General features: G+C 35.2%; 1 protein-coding gene across 3 annotated transcripts in view; it reads right to left on the reverse strand.

Moving 5' to 3' along the window:
* Window positions 1-21,953, reverse strand: part of LOC145666980 (pyridine nucleotide-disulfide oxidoreductase domain-containing protein 2-like) — a 109,154-nt gene extending 87,201 nt beyond the window's left edge. For 2 of the 3 annotated variants that reach the window (XM_081734643.1, XM_081734642.1), the window contains exons 1-3: window positions 21,755-21,953; window positions 6,094-6,281; window positions 1,960-2,115 (exon numbers count right to left, since the gene is read on the reverse strand). In XM_081734643.1, the coding sequence (XP_081590769.1) occupies window positions 1,960-2,115; window positions 6,094-6,281; window positions 21,755-21,860 (450 nt within the window). In that variant the 5' untranslated portion in view covers window positions 21,861-21,953. The remainder of the gene's footprint in view (window positions 1-1,959; window positions 2,116-6,093; window positions 6,282-21,754) is intronic. The other variant, XM_081734641.1, reaches the window with a different exon arrangement.
* Window positions 21,954-22,472: the final 519 nt, after the last annotated feature.

Consider the following 22,472-nt stretch of genomic DNA (forward strand, 5'->3'; position numbering starts at 1 on the left):
TCTGTATATGAAGTATCATGCTCTAAATAATAACTTCTACATAGAAGTAAAGATCTTTATTATTATTATTATTATTATTATTATTATTATTATTATTATTATTATTATTATTATTATTATTATTATTGTTATTGTTATTATTATACTGTTTAGATAAATGTCTTATAGAACAAGTAACAGCATCGCAGTATGCATTACGTGAAAGAATTTGGTTTCTTACAGTGCACATAACGCGAAAATTAATTATAGAATTTTTGCGCTTCCCGTCACTAAAATAGAAGATTGACTTTTGGCACTTCCCGTCACTAAAATAGAAGATTGAATTTTTTGCACTTCCCATCACTAAAATTAAAGATTGAATTTTTTGCACTTCCCACCACTAAAATAGATGATTGAATTTTTGCGCTTCCCGTCACTAAAATTAAAGATTGAATTTTTTGCACTTCCCGTCACTAACATTAAAGATCGAATTTTTGCACTTCCCGTCACTACAATTAAAGATTGAATTTTAGCATTTGCTGTCACTAAAATTAAAGATTGAATTTTTGTACTTCCCGTTACTAAAATTAAAGACTGAAGTTTTGCATTTCCCGTCGCTGTCCATTCCTCATTCAAAACCTTTACCAAGATGAATGAATATTTGAAAATGCAAAACATTTAAGTGTTCAAATTGTCGAGTAGAAAGTCGTTTAGTTTAAATTTAGCATTGTATTCTATGAATAGATGAGCAAATGTTGTATCCGAAACTTTATACTAAGCCGCTAATATCAATAGCACTGAGGGTAGTCTGTCAAGAAGGGATAATAACCATAATTACTCACATAAAAATACCTGGGGGAACCGCTTAGTTGATTGTCCATATCTTGAGTTCAACTAGGATAGATCATCTCTATCAACGAACTCGGATTCTTTCATTGTGTTTTTTGACGGACGTTCCCCATCCACCGGAAGTGATAGAAATTAATCATTTCCGGTTTTAACATTGATTACTATAGAGCAAAAATGGTAATAGATTCCTGCGATCGATAAAGCATCCCAGTAATACATATCTCCAGCAGGGGTAAAAGTGAAGGGGAACACAGCGGTACGTCGCTCTCTCATTCCAAAAAATATCTATGTCGTACCCTACTTCCTTAAAAAAAATTACAATGGGCAGAAATAGACACAGGAGAGTCTCCTTACCTTTTCAGATCCACTTTTAACCCTAATCTCTTCTAAAACCAGAAGTGATAGAAACCCATTACAAATTCTGGTTTCAATATTGATATACGTATAGAACTAAAACGATAACAGATAGAGAGAAGCGGTCTTTCGGAATTGAATTAACGTTCTAAGAATAGGTACCACTTTCTCTCTTAATTATGTATTCAAACCGGAAGTGGGGGCATGGTGGCTCAGTGGTAAAGCACTTATTTCTGGTACCTGGGGTGCCTGGTTCGATCCACAGCAAAGTAAGTTTGTAGTAGACAACACCGTGTCCGTGGGTTTTCTCAGGGTACTCCTGTTTTCTCCTACATAATCATTCCACTAATTTTTCCATCATCACTCGCTTGCTTTAATCATCGTCCCCCTTAGTCTAAAAGGCATAGTCGGCAGATTTTAAACTGAAAAATTTCATTTTCAAACCGGTAGTGGCAGAAATCAACCAGTTCCGATCTTAACGTTTATCGCTATAGGATATAAATGTTAATAGATAGCCAGAAGGGCCTCCCGTAACGTATTGTACCCTGTGATAAATCAAACTTCTTGACGAGGTATACACTATGAGAAATCAAACTCCTTCATGCGATATACATTCTGGAATGCTAGTTTTAAAAAGAAAACAAAACAAATGAAGGACAATAAAAAAAAACAATCGAATCCCTTTCCATGCTTCATTTAAACGTTGCAGTATTACAGAATAACAGTTGAGAAAGAAAAAGAAGAAAATTATGCTAAGGAATCAAGGTTGCCACTTACTTGTGCATCCTTTTTGGAGAACTGGCTGATCTGTTTGATGTTGAAGTCTTGATCATCTCCTAACGTTAAAGACTTGGGACCTCCAGCAGTTGTAAAGTTCTTCCTCAGAGGAGTGTACGAACTGGGATTACGAAAGTGAATCTTCAACCCATGTTTCTGGGGCAAACATGATTACTATTATTAAAGATATAGTGAATAAAATAGCTTTTAGAATGAACTCTCTAATATTACTGAAATTATAAGCACCACTATAAGTCATAGTCTAAAGAAATAAAGAATGAAAGTTCATTTGCAAAAGATGAATTTTGATCCTGTTTTCTACAATGTTTTTATTAGGTTATTTTTCTGTTTGCTAGGCTCAAATATTCAAACAATAATTTCACTCCATTCCACACAATCTAGAGCTATGAAATATTGTACAGCAGAGGTTGATCTAGAAGGTAAAAACTGCGGGGGGGGGGGGGGGCACTCAGAACCCAGACTATGATAGGTATATATCATGTTTACTATAAACTTCAAAATGGGGAAGCTAGACCATCCGGCCCTGGGCTAGATTCTCCACTGTTGTACAGATACCTATTAGTAAACCAAATGACAATATAAAATTTTCATTTAATTTTAGTTCTAGCTCAACGTTTTGCTAAGTTATTACAAATGAATTTATTTTGCGTTTAAGATAAGGCACCTAGAGTTAAGTAAGGATTACTTCAATGGCTGTCAGAATGCTTTAGTCTTGGTTGCATATCTCTATCTTACAAACTACAGTTGGACATCATAACTAGAACCGTAATAACTCGAATTTTTTACATTCCCTTTAACTCTCCATAACACTCCATGTTAAACTCTGTAAGTCGAATGTTTCAAAATTACAATCTCGGTAAGTCGAATTTTAAGGGTTCTATAATCATATTTAAAAACCTCAGTAACTCGAACTTTCGTATCTGCGAACAAGTTTATCTCTATAAGTCGAATTTCCTCTGATGTGATGTCAACAACTCGAAATTGTAGCTATATGATTTTATGTAATTGTCATTGTTTGTTGCTAATGTGCACTATAATTGTGTTTTACTAATGTCTAGCATTTATTTTCACTAGTCATGTTATTTAATTTAAGGAACTTTCACAACTTCGAGTTATAGAGGTTGAATGAATAAAACCTTGAGTTATAGAGGTTGAATGAATAAAACTTCTAGTTATAGAGGTTGAATGAATAAAACTTCTAGTTATAGAGGTTGAATGAATAAAACTTCGAGTTACAGAGGTTGAATGAGTAAAACTTCGAGTTATAGAGGTTGAATGAATAAAACTTCTAGTTATAGAGGTTGAATGAATAAAACTTCGAGTTACAGAGGTTGAATGAGTAAAACTTCGAGTTATAGAGGTTGAATGAATAAAACTTCTAGTTATAGAGGTTGAATGAATAAAACTTCGAGTTACAGAGGTTGAATGAGTAAAACTTCTAGTTATAGAGGTTGAATGAATAAAACTTCTAGTTATAGAGGTTGAATGAATAAAACTTCTAGTTATAGAGGTTGAATGAATAAAACTTCTAGTTATAGAGGTTGAATGAATAAAACTTCTAGTTATAGAGGTTGAATGAATAAAACTTCTAGTTATAGAGGTTGAATGAATAAAACTTCTAGTTATAGAGGTTGAATGAATAAAACTTCTAGTTATAGAGGTTGAATGAATGAAACTTCGACTTATAGAGGTTGAATGAATAAAACTTCGAGTTATAGAGGTTGAATGAATAAAACTTCTAGTTATAGAGGTTGAATGAATAAAACTTCTAGTTATAGAGGTTGAATGAATAAAACTTCGAGTTATAGAGGTTGAATGAATAAAACTTCTAGTTATAGAGGTTGAATGAATAAAACTTCGAGTTATAGAGGTTGAATGAATAAAACTTCGAGTTATAGAGGTTGAATGAATAAAACTTCTAGTTATAGAAGTTGAATGAATAAAACTTCGAGTTACAGAGGTTGAATGAGTAAAACTTCGAGTTATAGAGGTTAAATGAATAAAACTTCTAGTTATAGAGGTTGAATGAATAAAACTTCGAGTTACAGAGGTTGAATGAGTAAAACTTCTAGTTATAGAGGTTGAATGAATAAAACTTCTAGTTATAGAGGTTGAATGAATAAAACTTCTAGTTATAGAGGTTGAATGAATAAAACTTCTAGTTATAGAGGTTGAATGAATAAAACTTCTAGTTATAGAGGTTGAATGAATAAAACTTCTAGTTATAGAGGTTGAATGAATAAAACTTCTAGTTATAGAGGTTGAATGAATAAAACTTCTAGTTATAGAGGTTGAATGAATAAAACTTCTAGTTATAGAGGTTGAATGAATAAAACTTTGAGTTGTAGAGGTTGAATGAATAAAACTTCGAGTTATAGATGTTATATAGTCACTTTACATGAGGAACGTGGAACCTGAATATATCGGATTTTTGTTGTGGCCACCTTGATTATTCGAAAAACTCGATAAGTGGAATTTTTATCTATTACTTTCAGCTTCGAGTTATCGAGACCCCACTGTATATATATGTACACTTTTGCAGAATATTTTAATTGACCTGTTGTAAGTCTTGTAAAAAAAACTCGTATTCTTAGAAAACAAAAACATGTAAGCTCATACGAAACAAGAAATGATGGTATCAATCCCAATTTGATTTCAACACAGGCCAGTGGTCTCAGCATGATAAGGGTCCGGTGTTGTGGTTAACACAGGCTGGTGTTGTGGTTAACACAGGTTGGTGTTGTAGTTAGCACAGGCTGGTGTTGTGGTTAACCCAGACTGGTGTTGCGGTTAACACTGGTTGCTGTTGCGGTTAACACGGGCTAGGGTTGCCGTTAACACAGGCTGGTGTTGCGGTTAACATATGTTGCTGTTGCGGTTAACACGGCCTGGTGTTGTGGTTAACACAGGCCTGTTTTACCGGATTAACAGAAAGCCGGTATCGAGCGGTGTAAAAATAACATTGCGGTGCTGTTAATTGTCAAGGTAAATGAAATAGGAACAGTGTCATGATGTTCTTTCAATATGTATCCTGTATTGTTAGTAACAGCCCAGCGCACATGGTAAACACAAACCACTGAGGGAGTAATATTGATAACTGTACTATATGTCAGTGTATCATCGTGTTAAGAACAGCTAAGAAGCGATTTAGCAGTTTCACAGCCGCCTCAAAGTCCTGTACATTAAACAGATATAGCTATATTGTAATCTTGAATGTGTACTACATTCCCATGCAGATAAGTTAAATATATAAGCAGCTAACTTATATCATCTTTTTATCAGCTGACCGTTGAGACTTTTTATCAGCTTTTTAAAGCAAAGCTTTAAGCTATATATTTGGCATAATTCTACCAAGTAACGAACAACAAATTATATTTTCTGTAAATTTTCACAAAAATAGTTTTGTAAGTGTATGAACTTTCTGACAATATTTACATTAGCAGATGTGCTACCATTTGTTTTTCATGTTCCTGCACTTGTTCCTTGTTCAAACTACAGACTTCAAAACGGAGGTACTCAAAGAACATTTGATACTGCATTTAATGACTTTCCTTGCGAAATTCCGATGCTCTTTTTTCATTCAGACAACGTAGCTTCCAAATTACATCAATGTTCGGTTTCATCTTCAACTATATTTGTTTCTTCCTAACTATTTATAAATATTTATACCACATAGTTTGTTTCTCCTGATAATCCTGATAAGTCACTCCCGTTTAATTAGAAACAAAAAGTAGCACAGTTGCTTCACAGCTGTACACAAAACCACACCATTGGAGCGTTACTGAAACCACTCCATACAACAAACCAACATGTCAGATAGTAGATTTAACCACTGCCATTTTAACATTTTACTCCAAACATCGATGAAGTTGAAGTTTGAACAAACTATGTGGCATGAATAAACAAAGAAGTTCTATTAATCCGTAAGTCAATACCACAGAAATATTACCAAAAAATCAACAATTGGAAGTCAAAATAATTTGGGAATAAACTTCCTGAGATATCTGATTCTGTGACAATTTCAAATAATTTATATTGTTCTTTCATCCAATGGTTCAACATATTTATGGCTGGAATAAGAAGGTTAAATAACTGTAGTTCTATTACAAGTACCTTGAGTTCTAAGTCCCTATATATTTCTGGACGGAGCAAACTGAGTACGTAAGATGCTCTTGAAAACTTGAATCCAGGAACTATTTCTTCTGTGACTGCAGCACCTCCAACGACATGTCTTCTCTCAAGAACACAGACTTGTAATCCGGCTTTCTGTAAGTACGAGGCAGCAACAAGCCCATTATGACCTGAAATATGAAGTTTATGAAGTTTCAATCGTGTAAATAAATTTCAAACTAGTGTAAAAATTATCATCATGATTTACGGAAAATAATCGATATGAGTTCATACACTTCCATCTTTTGGTTAGGGAAGCTCTGGCCTCATAATATAGCTCTTATACTGCTAATATATATATATATATATATATATATATATATATATATATATATATATAATACCATATATTACCCTCCCCAAAAAAACAAATATCATTTAATTTCTATTTACATGTACAGCCACTTACATAAGTACCTGGATCCCTGACAGTTATAATTATATTACTTCGGGCCCAGGTCATTTGCACTTGTCAGAACGCCTAGACAGATGCAACCCAACTTACACGTAACTTTCCTCGGCACTGACAGCAGTTGGAAGCACTGAGTCAAGTCTATATGCAAGTAAAAATATGAGTAGATGACGCACGAAACAGTTCTCCATTCTGAGATGAATCTATCTGGTTCAGAGCGTGTTGTCCAATGAACATCATATGTTAATCTCAATATTGCTGTGTGTGTAATGTATTATTTCATCTGTAATTCAAAGAAATAAAAACACTGATCACATATGAATCAGGAAATGCTTGAAAATAGATGAAAATATCAAATCTAGAACAACTGTTGGAAATAAGTTTGTAAATCACTGTCTCCATTGACAGACCTTCTCCAATTCCATTTATTCCAATATCTTTTTCTTTCCAGGGAAGAGAAGATCTTGCTTGTCACATTGAGTATGCATGGAAATTGAAATTGAAACAGAAACACTTGAAAAAGTTTCAGCCTGGACGAGATTCGAAACCGGGCCTACCGAACAGAAGTTCAGTGCGCTAACCACTCACCTACCGGGCCACTTAACCTTCCAGCCAAACTAATACCTAGTTAAAATCGTTTCATGGAAAAATATAAATAAGATATTAATGTTTGTGTGAGTGTCTTAATGACTTACTCGAGATTTCCTTGTTTAACTCAAAACAACTTATATAGACGTTCCTCAATGAGAAAAATATCGCGAAACTTTCTTCAAGTTGAGGTCATCGGTTGCAGGGAAGGGTCCCGATTTACAGTACATTACGTGTTTACCATAACTTCTAATTTCCAAAGAAGAAAAGACGACAGAAATCATTTTCACATTCTTTGAATTGTATTAACACGTGTAGAAATAGACAGTTCTATGTTTATATTCCATAACTATTAGTTTATTTTCTTTTATTCATATGAGGAATTTGTGGCAAATTAAGCCGGTGGCACTAACCGAGTGATCTCGGGCGTTCGGCTTCTGATCATGAGGCGCAATCCACTAGGGGTTCGAATTCCTCTGAAGAGCAAGGTCTGAATTTTAACTGTCCTCAGTATTCCTGTGTTCGTGTCCCTGTACTGTTTGGAACACGTCAAAAGGATATGAGGTGCCATTGGCGAACAATAGTCCGGTTGGGGCGATTTGTTTTTAAAAAATGTGAAAACAGGAAACTCCCATTGCAGCTACCTGGTTCAAATCCCATCGTGGCAAATATTAATTTTTGGAATGGGAAGATAATGCTTATGTAATTAGTATTGTAATTATGTTATTCCTTTATTATTATTATTATTATTATTATTATTATTATTATTATTATTATTATTATTATTATTACCACCACAGAAGGAAAGAAAAACTAACACAGTCGAACGTATTCATATAAACAGAAAAATATACAGTATGTCAGATGTTTACACATGAACGTAATAATAATATTATTACGTTTATGGATTTACAGATAGAATTATTTTATGACAACAAGAAATGGAATATAAATATTTGTTAGATGATAACAGTAATGCATTTTGTTTCACCCTTCTTCTAGGTAGAAAGGTAAGGTGGCATTTTAAATAGGATCACTCACGTGACTAGCGTTTTAAGTTCGATCACTATTTGCAATTTGTGCACAGCTAGGAACAATTCCTTGGGACTCATTTTTGGCCCATACTACAGCAGTAAGGACGTGTTTAGCCCTTTATGTATTCATCAATTCTTGTCCAAACTCGTTACTTCCCAGACAGTTACGAATAAAGGTTGATACGGGTGATGTAATTTTGTGTTGTTGGCATTTCACCTGTGAAAGAAGTCGTCTCAACTCTTAAACCCAGAGAAATTGAAAATTTTTCATGTTGGTATACATCAGAAGTATCAATATTCCAAATTATAAAATTTCCTGAACTGTCACACCTGGATTCGAACCCGCGTCCCCAACATTATGAAACTAACGCTTAAGCCACTATTCCAGGACATCACTGTTGTGTGAGAAGGAAAAATGGATGTGCAGAAAATTCAGTAATTACACACTTTTACGATTCCAGTGTAATAATACTGAAACTTTCTGATTTCAGTCATGATAAAATAGTAAAGAATTATGCAAAAAGAATAGTTCAGAAAAGTCAATTTTAAATTGACAACTCATATATACGGAGGCGCTGCCGTATGCTCTTGCCTCGGTCCCTGATTTTTCAGGGCACGGCATTGTACAGATACTCATATTGATCGGAATCTGGTGTTTCAGTGCACTGGATAGTTTTTTAAAAGTTAACTAATTTAACGAACCTTCCTCAGTATCTTGTTTCCTATTTTTACGCGTTTTACTCACTTCTACATTTTTTCTCACTAACTCTTTAAGAACAGGGACAAAGACACAGAAACATGGAGGATAGTAAAAATCACAAATACTGTTCGCGAGTTTTTCCCTTGCCTGAAGTAAAACAATAAAATATTGTGAACATGCAACTTTTGGTCTTCCATCTTCTGTACTGTTAAATCCAGAGTTGGAGTGGGTCAGTGGATCAAATGGATCGAGTTTCTGTGTGGGTCAGCGGGTCGTGGGTCAACAGCATGTGACCCAATGCGACCCAATGCGACCCACCGCTCACTATGACCTACTATGACCCACCGACCCACTCTGCTCACTGCATTGTAGACAGCATCTTCTCAACAGCATATTTTTTTCACTCTCAACCCTAGCCATAGAAACTAAAAAGACATTTCTGATTGATTGCAGCTTGCGATTGTCCAAACCTTCTAGTGTATGTATTGTGTATTAAAGTAGTAATAAAAGAAAATTATCACTTTCTTGGAATTGAAGAAATTTGAAGAACCAGTTGAGGTTAAATTTATATCATGGCAGTCAAGATGGAACAAAACGATCCCTGCGGAGCTTCTAACTCGCTCCTCCTCCTCCTACTACTACTATTTATACTGTGGATTCGTATAGGAAAACTGCACACGTAACGTATCATTTTAGAGTATTATTTTCATCTTATTTTAATGAAAAAAGTGTTTTGAAAATTTTAAAAATAAAATTTAAAAATAAAAAAACTTTCCTTGGCCCGGGTTTGAAGCAATTATAATTACTAGCCCATTGCCCTAGTACGCTCGGCTACGAAGACCGCCAGTAACAAACAATTGGTTTTTGCTATATTTATGGTATGTGGCGCAAAAAGAATAACTCCAACTTACCAGAACCGCGTATTTAGCTCCTATAAGTAGGGTCGAGCGTGATTTAGAAATATGTTTCTGAACACTGGTCAATTTGTCTACGTTTTACTTTCACGGCCTTCATTTCCCTTTTCATTTGTTTCTGTTTGCTTACCTGAGATGAGTAATCTCTAAGTGAAAAAAGAACTTGAGGCATTTTTGGATATTGATATTTGTAACTGTAATAATAACAATAGGACGTATACTACTACTTGGTTTTCGAGACACAGAGCCTGTGAGTTTTAGAAGAGCTAACTACTAAAAAAATACATATTAAAATTACTGTAATATATCAATTATTATATAAAAAATTGAATGTAACTATGTGTACCTAATCATCACGGCCAAATTGCAGTCAAATAAAATGGCTTTTGATACATAGCTAGTCCTTAATTCAAAGTGTGATGTTATCATATTGCGTTATTATAATAATATCGTAAGGGTTAGTGGGGATTCGAATATTTGCGAAAAAATTGAGTATCTCACAAGCCGTTAAATTTACGGAGCTGAAATTCAGTGTATTAAGTCTTTATGAAAAATGAACAGAACGTCTCCTAGCATTTTTAACATTCTCCTTAATGAGGATGGTTGCACTTTCTACATATGGTAAATATATAATGGGTTAGTTTGTAAAAATAATCGAAAACGATCGATATTAGTTGAGAAACAAATTGAGAAAGAAGAAATTCAGCCGGATTCGATCCCGGCGGGAGCTCATGTGGTTCGGATTCACGTTAATAAGTAGGTCCACGTCTCATATAGCCTCGCTGCTGAAAGGAACGTTAAACTCAAAATCAACTCAACTCAATTCAACAAAAAATACAGTGCTTCGCATCATATATCCATATATGCTTACCATGCGCTTTATAATAATTGCTGAAGCTTGTTTATTATATGGAGCGCTTAGAGCACAGGGCAATCAACCCATAAAGTTCTGAGAAAAATAGACATAAAGTTTGTAATGTGAGCTTCTGTATTTTGGTTTACTTACCTTGATTTGGAACTTTCAAATTTCATCCGTTTTTTCACTGAAAGGTATCGATAATTGAACAAGGAAATAATTAGACCATGATAATTTAATTGAAACTCATCGTAATTTTGCCCATGACAAACAGTTTACATTTTATATGGTAAAGGTCAGATCCATCGTTATTGTAACAGAGCGGTGCTTGAGCGGTTGACCGTAGAAATTCAAACTCTGATTAGTTAAAATTTGACAACCTAGTTTTATTACAGTTATAAACTCTTTAGTCGGCAGAGAAGAGGAAGTGGATCATGTGTCAGAGTTGATGATGATGTGTTTTGGTGGGTCAGTGGTTCATGGTGAGTGGTGGTCGGAGTGGGTCAAGGTCATGGGTCACTGGTTCACGGTGGATGGTGGGTCAGGGTGGGTCACGATGGGTGATAGGTCAGTGGGTTATGGGTCAAGTTTTCATTGACTCACGCCATCTCTGGTCAAATCTGTAAAACCAAACCAAACAGAGAGCAATAATACGCTCAACATCTTAGCTATTCATGACATAACTATTGCATGATGCGAATAACTCTAATAAATCCACAAATCATCATTTGTCATATTTTACCGAAATACAACATGACTTCTCCGACAACCTGATACTTTAAATGTTGTTAATACGCAAAGTTCATTGATCTCATCACTTATTCAATTATTCTCTTATGATCATCATAACCTTTAGGGTACTTCCCGTAAACATAGAAAAGTGAAATGCAGTATCCAGGCTTGGTGTAGCGTGCAAGTAAACAAAAAGCAACATTATAATATTTCCCTCTCCCAAACCAAATACAATGGAGTGTGTTGATTATTCAACAAAAGACTTGAAATCCAATCATAAAATTCATAAAATATAAAATATATAGCCGTCTCGACTTTGCAATAATAATAATAATAATAATAATAATAATAATAATAATAATAATAATAATAATAATAATAATAATAATAATAATAATAATAATAATAATAATAAAGGAATAGCAGAAATACAAAATCAAATACGTAAACAATTCCTTCCAATTAAGAACAAATGTTTGCCACGACGGGATTCGAACCCGTGTCTCTGCCATACGAATTTCATAATTTGCCAATCCACCACAAATTCATCATACAAAGATAAAACAATAAACTAGTGGTTACGGAAGATAAAAATAGAACTTCCTTTTTCTACACGTGTTGATGCAATTCAAAGAATGAGAAAATAATGTCTGCCGGCATGCATTTTCGCGGATTCCAAGAATTTTAGATATCCTCTGATCTTATTGGCCGATACAGATAGGACATCAAGAGTCATGAACTACATATAGCGGAAAGCAAATCGGACCTCGTAGCTGAGAGGATTAGCGCAACATCCTAGTAATAAAAATCGATTTTGGCCTTGGTTCAAACCCTGCCCAAGGGTTTTTATTTTACTTTTAAATTTTCATAATAATTTTTTATTAAAATAGGATTGAAAATAATACTCAAAAAGTGATTTACCGATTATTTTTTTAAATTTTCGTAACACTTTTTTTCGTTAAAATAAGCTTGCAGTTTTACTATACGGATCCATAGTAAAAGTAATAATAATAATAATAATAATAGCAGTAGTAGTAGTAGTAGTAGGAACGGGTTAGAAACCCCGCAGGGGTTTGTTAAGTTCTGTTGTCTTGCCCAAATTTTTCTGTACATTTTACATGATCAACTTCAAATAGCTGGCTAGGGTAGCGCGCGAATACTGAAACTCTTGGGATCGGCGTAAATGCTGCGGGCTTTTCTTCTTTGGAAATTAGAAGTTACGATGAGGAAGAATAATAGTAATGTAAATCGGGAGCACCTAAAAACCATGAGGTAGCCGCAACTTGAAGAACTTTTCGTAATATTTTTCTCATTAACGAAGGTCTATAGAACTTGTTTCCGTATAGTCTTACATGCAACGATTTTAACTAGCTAATAGTTTAGATAAAAGGTGAAGTGACGTGGTAGGTAATTGGTTAGCGTATTGAACTTCTATTCGGCGGACTCGGGCTCGAATCCCGGCCAGGTTGAAACTTTTTCAAATGTTTCAATTTCAATTTCAATACATTCTCAGTGTGACAAGCAAGATCTCTCCTCCAGAAAGAAAAAGATGTTGGAATGAGGAGAATTGGAGAAGGTCTCTCAATGGAGGCACTCATTTACTAACTTATTTCCAGCAGTTGTTCTAAATTTGATATTTTCAGCTACTTTCAAGCATTTCCTGATTCATGCGTGGTCAGTATTTTATTTCTCTAAACATACAGTATATAAACAAAAAATACATTACATACACAGCAATATTGAGATTAAGATATGGTGTTCTTTGGAAAACACGATCCGAACCATAGTGATTCATCTTAGAATGGAGAACTGTTTCGTTAGGCACCCACTTTACAATTTCACCTGCATAAATACTTGAATGAGGGCTACCAACTGCTGTCAGTATCGAGAAAAGTTACGTGTAAGTTGGGTTGCATCTGTCTAGGCGTTCTCACAGCTGCAAATGACCTGGACTCCAAGTAATGGAATTATAACAGTCAAGGGTCCAGGTACTTCAGTATTGTATGTAAGTGGTTGTACAGTATATACCCATATACTTTATTACAATGTAAGATCGGGTGAGTAACTCTTCTTACGTATAATATTACGGCCTATAAACATATGAAAACAAGCATTTTTACACTGTCTGTACCGCCCTCCCTCTCTTAAAAAGTCGTATTTTGTACCAAAATTGATATCGAAAATCTATGGAAAAATGGATATGTAGAATCTTCTCAAGTATCTTTCTTGAGTTACACTGTAAACAATTACGGTCACAATACTGACCGATTACCATTAATTCTGGCTGTCAAGCGATTACCCTAAAACTTACGGTATTAGTGTTGAAGTTGTGGTAATAGTGCATAAGTACAGCCTTTTTATGGCCTATAACCATAAATATTACAGTAATACCGTAAATTTTAGAGTAATCAGTTGGCAATCAGAATTAACGGTAATCGGTCAGTAAATGTATCCGTAATTGTTTACTGTGTACCTGAACCTGGAGTCCAACCGAGGCATTCAAGTTTCGTTTTAAAAAAAAAAAAAGTGTCCTCAGAAAAATGTCAGGAGATTTTTCTAAATTTCTCTCTAATTTATAGATTGTCACGTATGTGTTTAACGTCATTCGAAAGCCTGCATCATTCTAAAGCAATAGTTCTCAACTTGGGAGCGCGAAGAGCGAGCAAAAGATACTCAAGTTACTGACAGAACTAAACTACATTCTTAATTACAAATATGATATTACGAAAGTTGTAACGAAAAGATATTAAATAAAACACCGTACAAACACAAAATGAACGTTAAGTAAGTAAGAACTGGAGTTTCATTACGAGTCTTCATCCCGGCGAAATTAAAATACTCCTAATTTTACAGTAATTATGTGATATCTTCAAATAGATAAAAGATAATCGAAATGTGGAACAAGAGCGCCCTAGACAATATTATTTTACATGAGAAACCGTTACACGACTCACATATCTGCTTTCGATTTCGAGCCATTTTGAAGATCGGCATTTATTTTCGCGTTTCTAAGCAGCTGAAAACGGAAAGCCACTAGATGACTTGTGATAACGGTACCTCACGCAAAATAATATTATCTAGGGCTCTCTTGTTCTATATTTCAATTCTCTTTTATCTATTTGAAGATATCACATAAATACTGTAAAATTAGCGGTATTTTAATTTCGCCGGGATGAAGACTCTTAAGAATAAAACTGTTAAAAGATAACACTGCACTACATGGTATGCAGAACCTTTCATGAAAATAAATGTAAATCGATGATAATGCTAATAATAATAACAATAAAGTAATAATAATAATAATAATAATAATAATAATAATAATAATAATAATAATAATAATAATAATACCTAGTAGAACTTCGCATAATCTAGATTCTTTCCGATAAAAATCAATTAAAATTAAAAAGATGAAAGAAGGATTGGATGTCAATCAATCTACATGATCACATCATACCAACCTTGTGGTATGTGGCTCACCAAACCTAAATCATCTAGACTATTTCATGTGGGGGCGCTGTTGAACTGGACACCAGGGGCGGATCCAGGTCCGACTTCTGGGGGGGGGGGCGGTGGGTTGTCATACTGCTACTTTTAAGGGCTCCAAACTTTGGGATGAATTTTTATTTATATATATAAAATAAGAAAGTTTCCTCTTCTGGGGGAGGGCGATCGCCCCGATCGCCCCCCCCTGGATCCGCCCCTGCTGGACACTAATAAACTCTTGCAACACAGCTGTTTCTCTAAAAGCTGCAATTATCATAGCAATGTCAAACATGAACAAGGGCCATCCGATTTATCCATGTGTCGTCACATTGAAGCTGTGATTGCAGGTGATAGTGGTCATATTGAATACGGTTGTACTCAAACCATTACTGTGAAATGAGAATGCAAGACATATCTGAGAAAATTCAAGGAAAAGATTAGGGGAGCACGGTCGCTTAGTGGTAGAGCTCTTACCTCTGATGTTTGAGAGCCTTGGTTCGATTCCTGCCCAAGTAAGTTTGTGGTGGACAACATCGTTTTCGTGAGTTTGCTCGGGGTACTGCGGTTCCTTCCCACATTCTCATTCCACCATTTTTTCCATCATCATTCACTTGTCTTGTCTTAATCATCGTTTCCTTAGCTTAAGGACATAATCGTGGCACGTTAACCCTTAAGAGATCCGGGGTTTTTGGGCTATTTTTTAGACTTTCAGTCAAGCAGCTACTGCATCGTCACTATTTATCATAGAATCATGGTTCATACCTCATTCTCTTCAGAATGGAGCTGGCTTTCAAATGATACCACTTGCATGCTCATACCGTATACCAGGAGTGGGGAAAATGATGTCAAAGGGAAAATTTTGGAGGGAACATTTTTTTCTCGCACTTAGGGCCCCCCTGGAGCGGCCCTGTGTGAACATAGCCATCTAACAAAAATCTGATAAATAGTACTTGGTATACTGAATGTGTGTGCAAATTTCAAGTTTCTATCTTGAATACCAAGGGCGGGAGAAATTTTATCAGGAATTCCCACCATGTCCCAAATTACCGTAAAACAACATGATCTCAGGTAAAAAATTTCCTGAGACATCCCTAATTACCCAAGGGTCACGTTTCGCCCATCATTCTCTTCAAAATAGAACTGCCTTTCAGGCGGTATGACTCACGTGTCTCCATCATGTATCTAAGGCGGGAAAATAAGGAAAAACGGGATTTTTTGGGTCTAAATATCCTTTTTTCAACTTTTAGCCCCCCTGGACCCCCCTGTTTTAACGCAGAGATCTGAAAAAATCTGGTAAATACTACTCGGTGGGCTGAATGTTTATGCACAATTCCAATTTTACAGGTGCAAAAGTAAGCCCGCCAAAAAAAAATATACCGACAATGTCCCATATTCCCGTATACAGAGGGAAATTTTTAAACATTCCCTGAGACATTCCTAATTACCTTAGGGTCATATTTCGCCCATCATTCTCTTCAGAATAGAACTGCCTTTCAGGCGGTACCATTCACTTGTCCCCATTATGTATCTAAGGCGGGAAAATTCCGTGAAAGGTATTTTTTGGTAAAAATTTCTCTTTTTCAACGTTTAGCCCCTCTGTACCCCCTATTTTAATGCAGAAATCTGAAAAAAAATCTGGTAAATACTACTTGGTGGACTGAATGTTTTTGCACAATTTCAATCTTCTAGGTGCAAAAATAAGCCAGCACAAAAATAGTACCGAAAATGTCCAAAATTCTTCTATACAGAAGTATATTTTGATAAAAATTCCCTGACACTTTCCTAATTACCCTAGGGCCATGTGTCGCACATGATTCTCTTTAGAATAGAACTGCCTTTCAGGCGGTGTCATTCACGTGTCTCCATCATATATCTAAGGCGGGAAAATGAGGAAAAAACGGGATTTTGGGGTAAAAATATCCCTTTTTTCAACTTTTTGACCCTCTGGATCCCCCCTGTTTTAACGCAGAAATCTGAAGAAAAAATCTGGTAAATACTACTCGGTGGACTGCATGTTTGTGCAAAATTTCAATCTTCTACGTGCAAAAATAAGCCCGCCAAAAATACTTTACATAACTCCCCCAAAAAGTATTACACGAAAATATAAATTTTAGACTTATGACGTCATCACCTCCTATGTCTCGACACAGGAAGGTGTGAAACCATCCGTAATGTCTTCTGCAATGCCTCTGGACTTGAAAAACAAAAACAAAAAAAAAGGACGAAAAAGCTCAAATAGGAGAGTTATAACGCAATGTACCATGAAACATCCCGTATGGTACAAATTGTACCATGAGATTCCCAAAGGGTTAAACTTAAAAAATTCATTTCATTTCATTTCAAGAAAAATATTATATCCACCATAAATTTACATGATCTACGATCGAATCAGGCACTCCGTAGAGGAGATAGGAGATCTACTCCTGAAGAAGAGTTGGAGAGACCTTCATCTAGCAGTGGACTGATAAATCTGACTATAATTATTTTGGAGTTGGGATAATGAACTCTGATATCTTCTAAGAACGATTCTGCCTTGAATTGTACAGTACACTTACTTGTTCAAATTCTGCAAATATATTACACTTTAAGAACGCCCAAGTAAAATGCTAGTTTATATGTTTGTCTCCAATCCTTTCGACAATGAGATCTCGAAAACCACAAGTGCTAGAAACGTGCCGTTTTCACTGGTCGATTTCAAATTTTGTGTACGTTGTCCAGTTCTAATTGAATATTTAAAAAATATGGCCATTATTTCCTTACTACATTTTTAGGGGTACACTGGAAGTGTTGAAATTTCAAAAATTAAAGCATCATATCCTACGAGTTATATACCTCTAAAGTCGGAAACACACTTAATTGTTTGCATACTTCCACAAAACATACAAACACCAAATTTTGCATACTTGTTCGTCATGGGATGTGAGTAATGGGAAAATTCCGATATCACGAAAAAGGCGACATTTTCCATGTTAATGAAGTGTCGAAATTTTTCGTCGTTTTGAAATGCTGGTTTTTAGAGTAGTTCCGCACACCATAGAAACGTCATATTTTGTCAGGCAGTGAAGCTAGGAACATAGTTTATGATAGAAAAAAGAGCATTAAAATTCGTTTTCGTTTCGCGGCGCAAATCGAAAAAATGTGAAATTTGTAATGGCTGTATCTAGGAGGTAGAAATTTCGAGGTGATGTTTATTCTGATGCGTAGTTTGCGAATCCGCCCTTAAACTTGAAAAAAATAGTCATGTTCGGTGTAAGAAAGTGCTAAGAATATTATAAGGGGGCGTCTAATTCTACACAATTTGTAGATATGGTGGAATCACGAAATTGCGTTCAAGTGTGTAGAGTACAGCGCATGTGAGGGGAAAATTCCGACATGTTGGAAAAGTCGTCATCTTCGATTCAAAATGGCGGCTCAAAAATTTGTAACCATGAAAATTGTAAGTTGTGCTCTTGGTAGGTAAGCCAGGTTTCGCTATGTTATTAAGGACGTAGTTCAGTTTAAGTGAAGAAACAAATCATTGGAGAAGTCGCCATCTTGAATTCAAACTTGCCATATTTTTGAATTGCCTTCATTTCGCCTCTTATGTGGTATATTGAGGAGAATAGAACAAGCAGAATTCAACGTAGTAAGTTAGCTCCGCGGTATAGTGTCTGGTTTCTGAGTAGCAGGTCTGGGTTCGAATCCCCGCCGACCTTGTTTTATCTTGCGTTTTTTTTTCTTATCACGTTGCTTTGTTTTATCAAAATAATTTCTGTTGGCATTGCGTGAACAAAATATTTTCGTTATTACAGACATAGACGGAAAGGATATATTTATACGCTAACTGTTGAGATGGTCTCGAAACTAGGCAGTATGTTCGTGTAAAGTTTCGAGACGATACTGAAGTATTTAAAATCAAACATATGTAGCATTGGAAATGGAGCATCACCAGTGTCTCTATCGGAAGCAATGTTCAGGGGGGGGGAGTATTACCCCGGGGACACTGCTGATAACATTCTATTTGTTATTGTATTATATACGTATTATTTTGATCTCGCCAGGGGCGCTCTGAGGAGGCAGTGTTCCCCAAAAAGAGTCTGAAAGAAACAATGGGCATCTTTTTCACGATATAGTGTCCATACAAGACAACAATACATTTTGTTTCGCGACAACAGTGTCTACTTCAAACTGGAAACGATTGCAAAATATCTCTCTCCCCTTTTATGTCCCTCGTTAAGATACCTGCGTATATCAAATTTGGAGTGAATACCACAAATGGAAAGTATAAAATATTAATTTTAAGGAAATACACACACATACAGGGACGTACGCAGGGGGTGGTTCCTGGGTGTCCGGACCACCCCCGAAATTCCAACTTTTGTGTAAATGTAGCCTAATTTTTGGGACAAGTTTAGGAATTTCAATATAAAATACACAGATATTGAGTTTGGACCCCTCCCGAAATAAATTCCTGCGTACGCCACTGCACACACACGCTCATACACACACACAAATGGGCCCCTCTTGAAAATTGTCTCGTCGGCAGCGTACATATTTATAATATATAAGATACGTGGGAAAGTGCCCCTTTCGATTTAATAGTTTTAGTTGCGGGTCCGGTTGGAATGAAATGCCGTATATGATAGAGTCAAGCTTATTTTCAATCACCTATGCTATAAAAATAAACTTTCAAAGAAAGAAAAAGTGACAGAAAAACTTGTTGGGAATCGAACCCAGGTTTCCCGCCTAGTAGGCTCACGTCGTTCCCCTACACTACTCAATTCCTTAGATTCTGGATTTCCTACCTACTGCTCACATAGTACTGGTACGTAGCGGGCCCGCGTCTGTGGAATTACACCTCTAAAATCGGAATAGTAATCGTGTTATATATGTGTTTTTTTTAGGATGATTAAGGAAATGATGTCTTGTTTTTTGATTGTAATAAGAAATTAGAATGACACGATTATAGTACAATGTTCTACTAGAGTGTAGAAAGTGGTGTTGTTTAAGTTGCTATAAACAAATTTTTTAAAAGCCTCCAATAATATTCATATTCTAAATTACCTAATAAATAAACGTCTTCATTGAAAATATAAGAGTAAATATACAGGAAGACTGTATGTAATTGTCCAGTATAAATAAACATTTCAACAAGGCCTGCTGCCCAATAATTATTTGTGTACCAAAGGACAGCATTATAATACAGTGTACTACGTTACTGTGCAAAAACTGGTGTTCAATCAAATGTTATGAACTAATGTTTAAAAAGCCTTAATAAAATTCATATTTGTAAATTACGAACAAATTTATTCTTCATAAAAATACAAGACGAGAGATACAGGTAGACTGCCAGAAATTGTCCAGTAAGCATGAAATATTTCAAAAAGTCTTGCTGCAGGTAATATGTACTACTATGCCGAAGGATTCCATTATAAGGGACTTTTCTATATTACAGTGCAAAAGTAGTGTTCTCTCAAATGTTACAAACAAATGTTTAAAAAGCCTCCAACAATAATCATATTTGTAAATCACCTACAAATTGTAGTCTTCATTGAAAATACAAGAATAAATATACAGGGAGACTGCAAGAATTTGTGCAGTATATATGAAACTTTTCAAGAAATCTTGCTGAGGTAATATGTACAACTATGCCCAAGGTTTCCATTATAATCCACTGTACTACATTATAGTACAAAAGTAGTTTTCACTCAAATGCTATGAAAAAATGTAAACAATCTCCAACAATATTCATATTTGTAAATTATCTAGTAAATTGTAGTCTTCATTGTAAATACAAGAATAAATGTGCAGGAAGCCTGAAATATTTCCCCACCCTTATATCACAGATATGAATTACTTTTCCTGCAGGTAATATGTACAATTAACTACAATGACACTATTATAATACATTGTACTAAATTACACTGCAAAACATAATATTAAAAAATGCTACGAATAAATATTTGAAAGGTTGCAAAAATTACATTTGTAAACAGTGAGTGTTTTCGCAAAATGCAAGGTTTAATAGGTAGCCTATTGGAAGACAGTGTTCGCTGTTTATGTTTGAGAAAATAAATTCTGTTATTGTCTCTAACATGTATAGGTGTGCGCAAAGTGTACATAATAAGCCACGCACATGATTGCCAGAGTAGAAGTAGTAATAGAGTTATTTCTAATAAATTGTGCGCTTGTTTTTCAAAGTTACATGGAAGGAATAATACCGGTTGAATTGAAGTATGTATTGGTAAACGGTGTCTACTGTAAAGGGAAGTGAATTCCTGAAGGAATAGTTTTCTAGAACATGACACCTCATGGCAAAGGCCTGACCGGGGGTCTGGGGGCGGAGCCCCCAGCGAGCTTTAGCGAGTTATAGCCTACAATCCAACACAACATTATTGTATATATGGGTTGTATATCTCTCAGGCGTTTGTTTCATGGCCTGATAATGAAAAACGCAGGATAACCATTTCTCCAGTCTAAGATGAATCTTTTTTTATTTGGAGTGTTTTGCCCAATGAACACCATATATCACTGACATTATAATTAATTGTGTATGTAATGTATTTGCTTATTACATAATGCATGCAAGAAGAAAGAAAACACTGGTCATATATGTATGAATGAGAATCTCCAACCAGAAGTAGGCTCAAATCCTGCAAACAGTGCGAGATATTGAAAAATAATAATCGAAAAATCCCCCCTTTATGGCACTACTTGCCGATTTTTATCACGTCTATAAAGGGACTTTCACTTGTGTCTATATATGGACATGTGCATACGTATGTTGTGAAGAATGACAAGGAGATTCATGCTCATATGCACTGTGTAGAGAGCACATGTTCAGCTAATAGTAATTAATAAAATTAAGTATTGTACACAATAATGTTATGACTAAATCCTTACCAGCTCCAATGATTATTACGTCGTATCTATTTGAAGCACTTTTCGTTTGAATAAATCTACGGGACTGGAAACTAACAGCAAGCAAAACATTTCTCGCTTTCAACATCGAAACTTGCTGTTAACACTTATCTAATCGCAACTAAATAAGTTTTCTATTTTCTAGAATGCTTTTTTCTCCCTTCGTGACCTCCCTGACCTTACCCTGTTCTCCGTAACGTATGGTTCATCCACTCTCTTTGGAGTGTTGCCATATCTTCAGAAAATCAAAGTGCTGAATCAAAACAGCAGAAATATTGTAACTTCTTTTTTTAGACAAGTTACAATATAGATCATTACTCTCAGATAGAATAGCAAAGATTATTCAATAGAATAGATAGTATCCCTACGCTTTTAAAACTAACTATAGGCCTATGTATGCATACTAACACTTCTATATACAATCTTTTTAATTAAAGAAAATACTAATAAACAATACAGAAAATTATCCAACCATCTTTCTTCTAATACAAAAATTCATTTCGGCTTATGTTAATGAACTAGATCGCTAGACAGCAACACGCGTGAACATATCCAAGAAGCTATTGCGGATAGTTCCAAAATGCTATACACAGTGGCGGCTTTAGCGGGTAGGCCGGGTTGGTTAGGCTTATCCAAAATTTTGAAAAATATATAAAAGCTAAAATATACGATGTAAATGTATTTTCCACTATTTATATTA

Source organism: Thermobia domestica, chromosome 12 (genome assembly GCF_964235325.1).
Source record: "Thermobia domestica chromosome 12, izTheDome1.hap1.1, whole genome shotgun sequence".
NCBI classification, from domain to species: Eukaryota; Metazoa; Arthropoda; class Insecta; order Zygentoma; family Lepismatidae; genus Thermobia; species Thermobia domestica.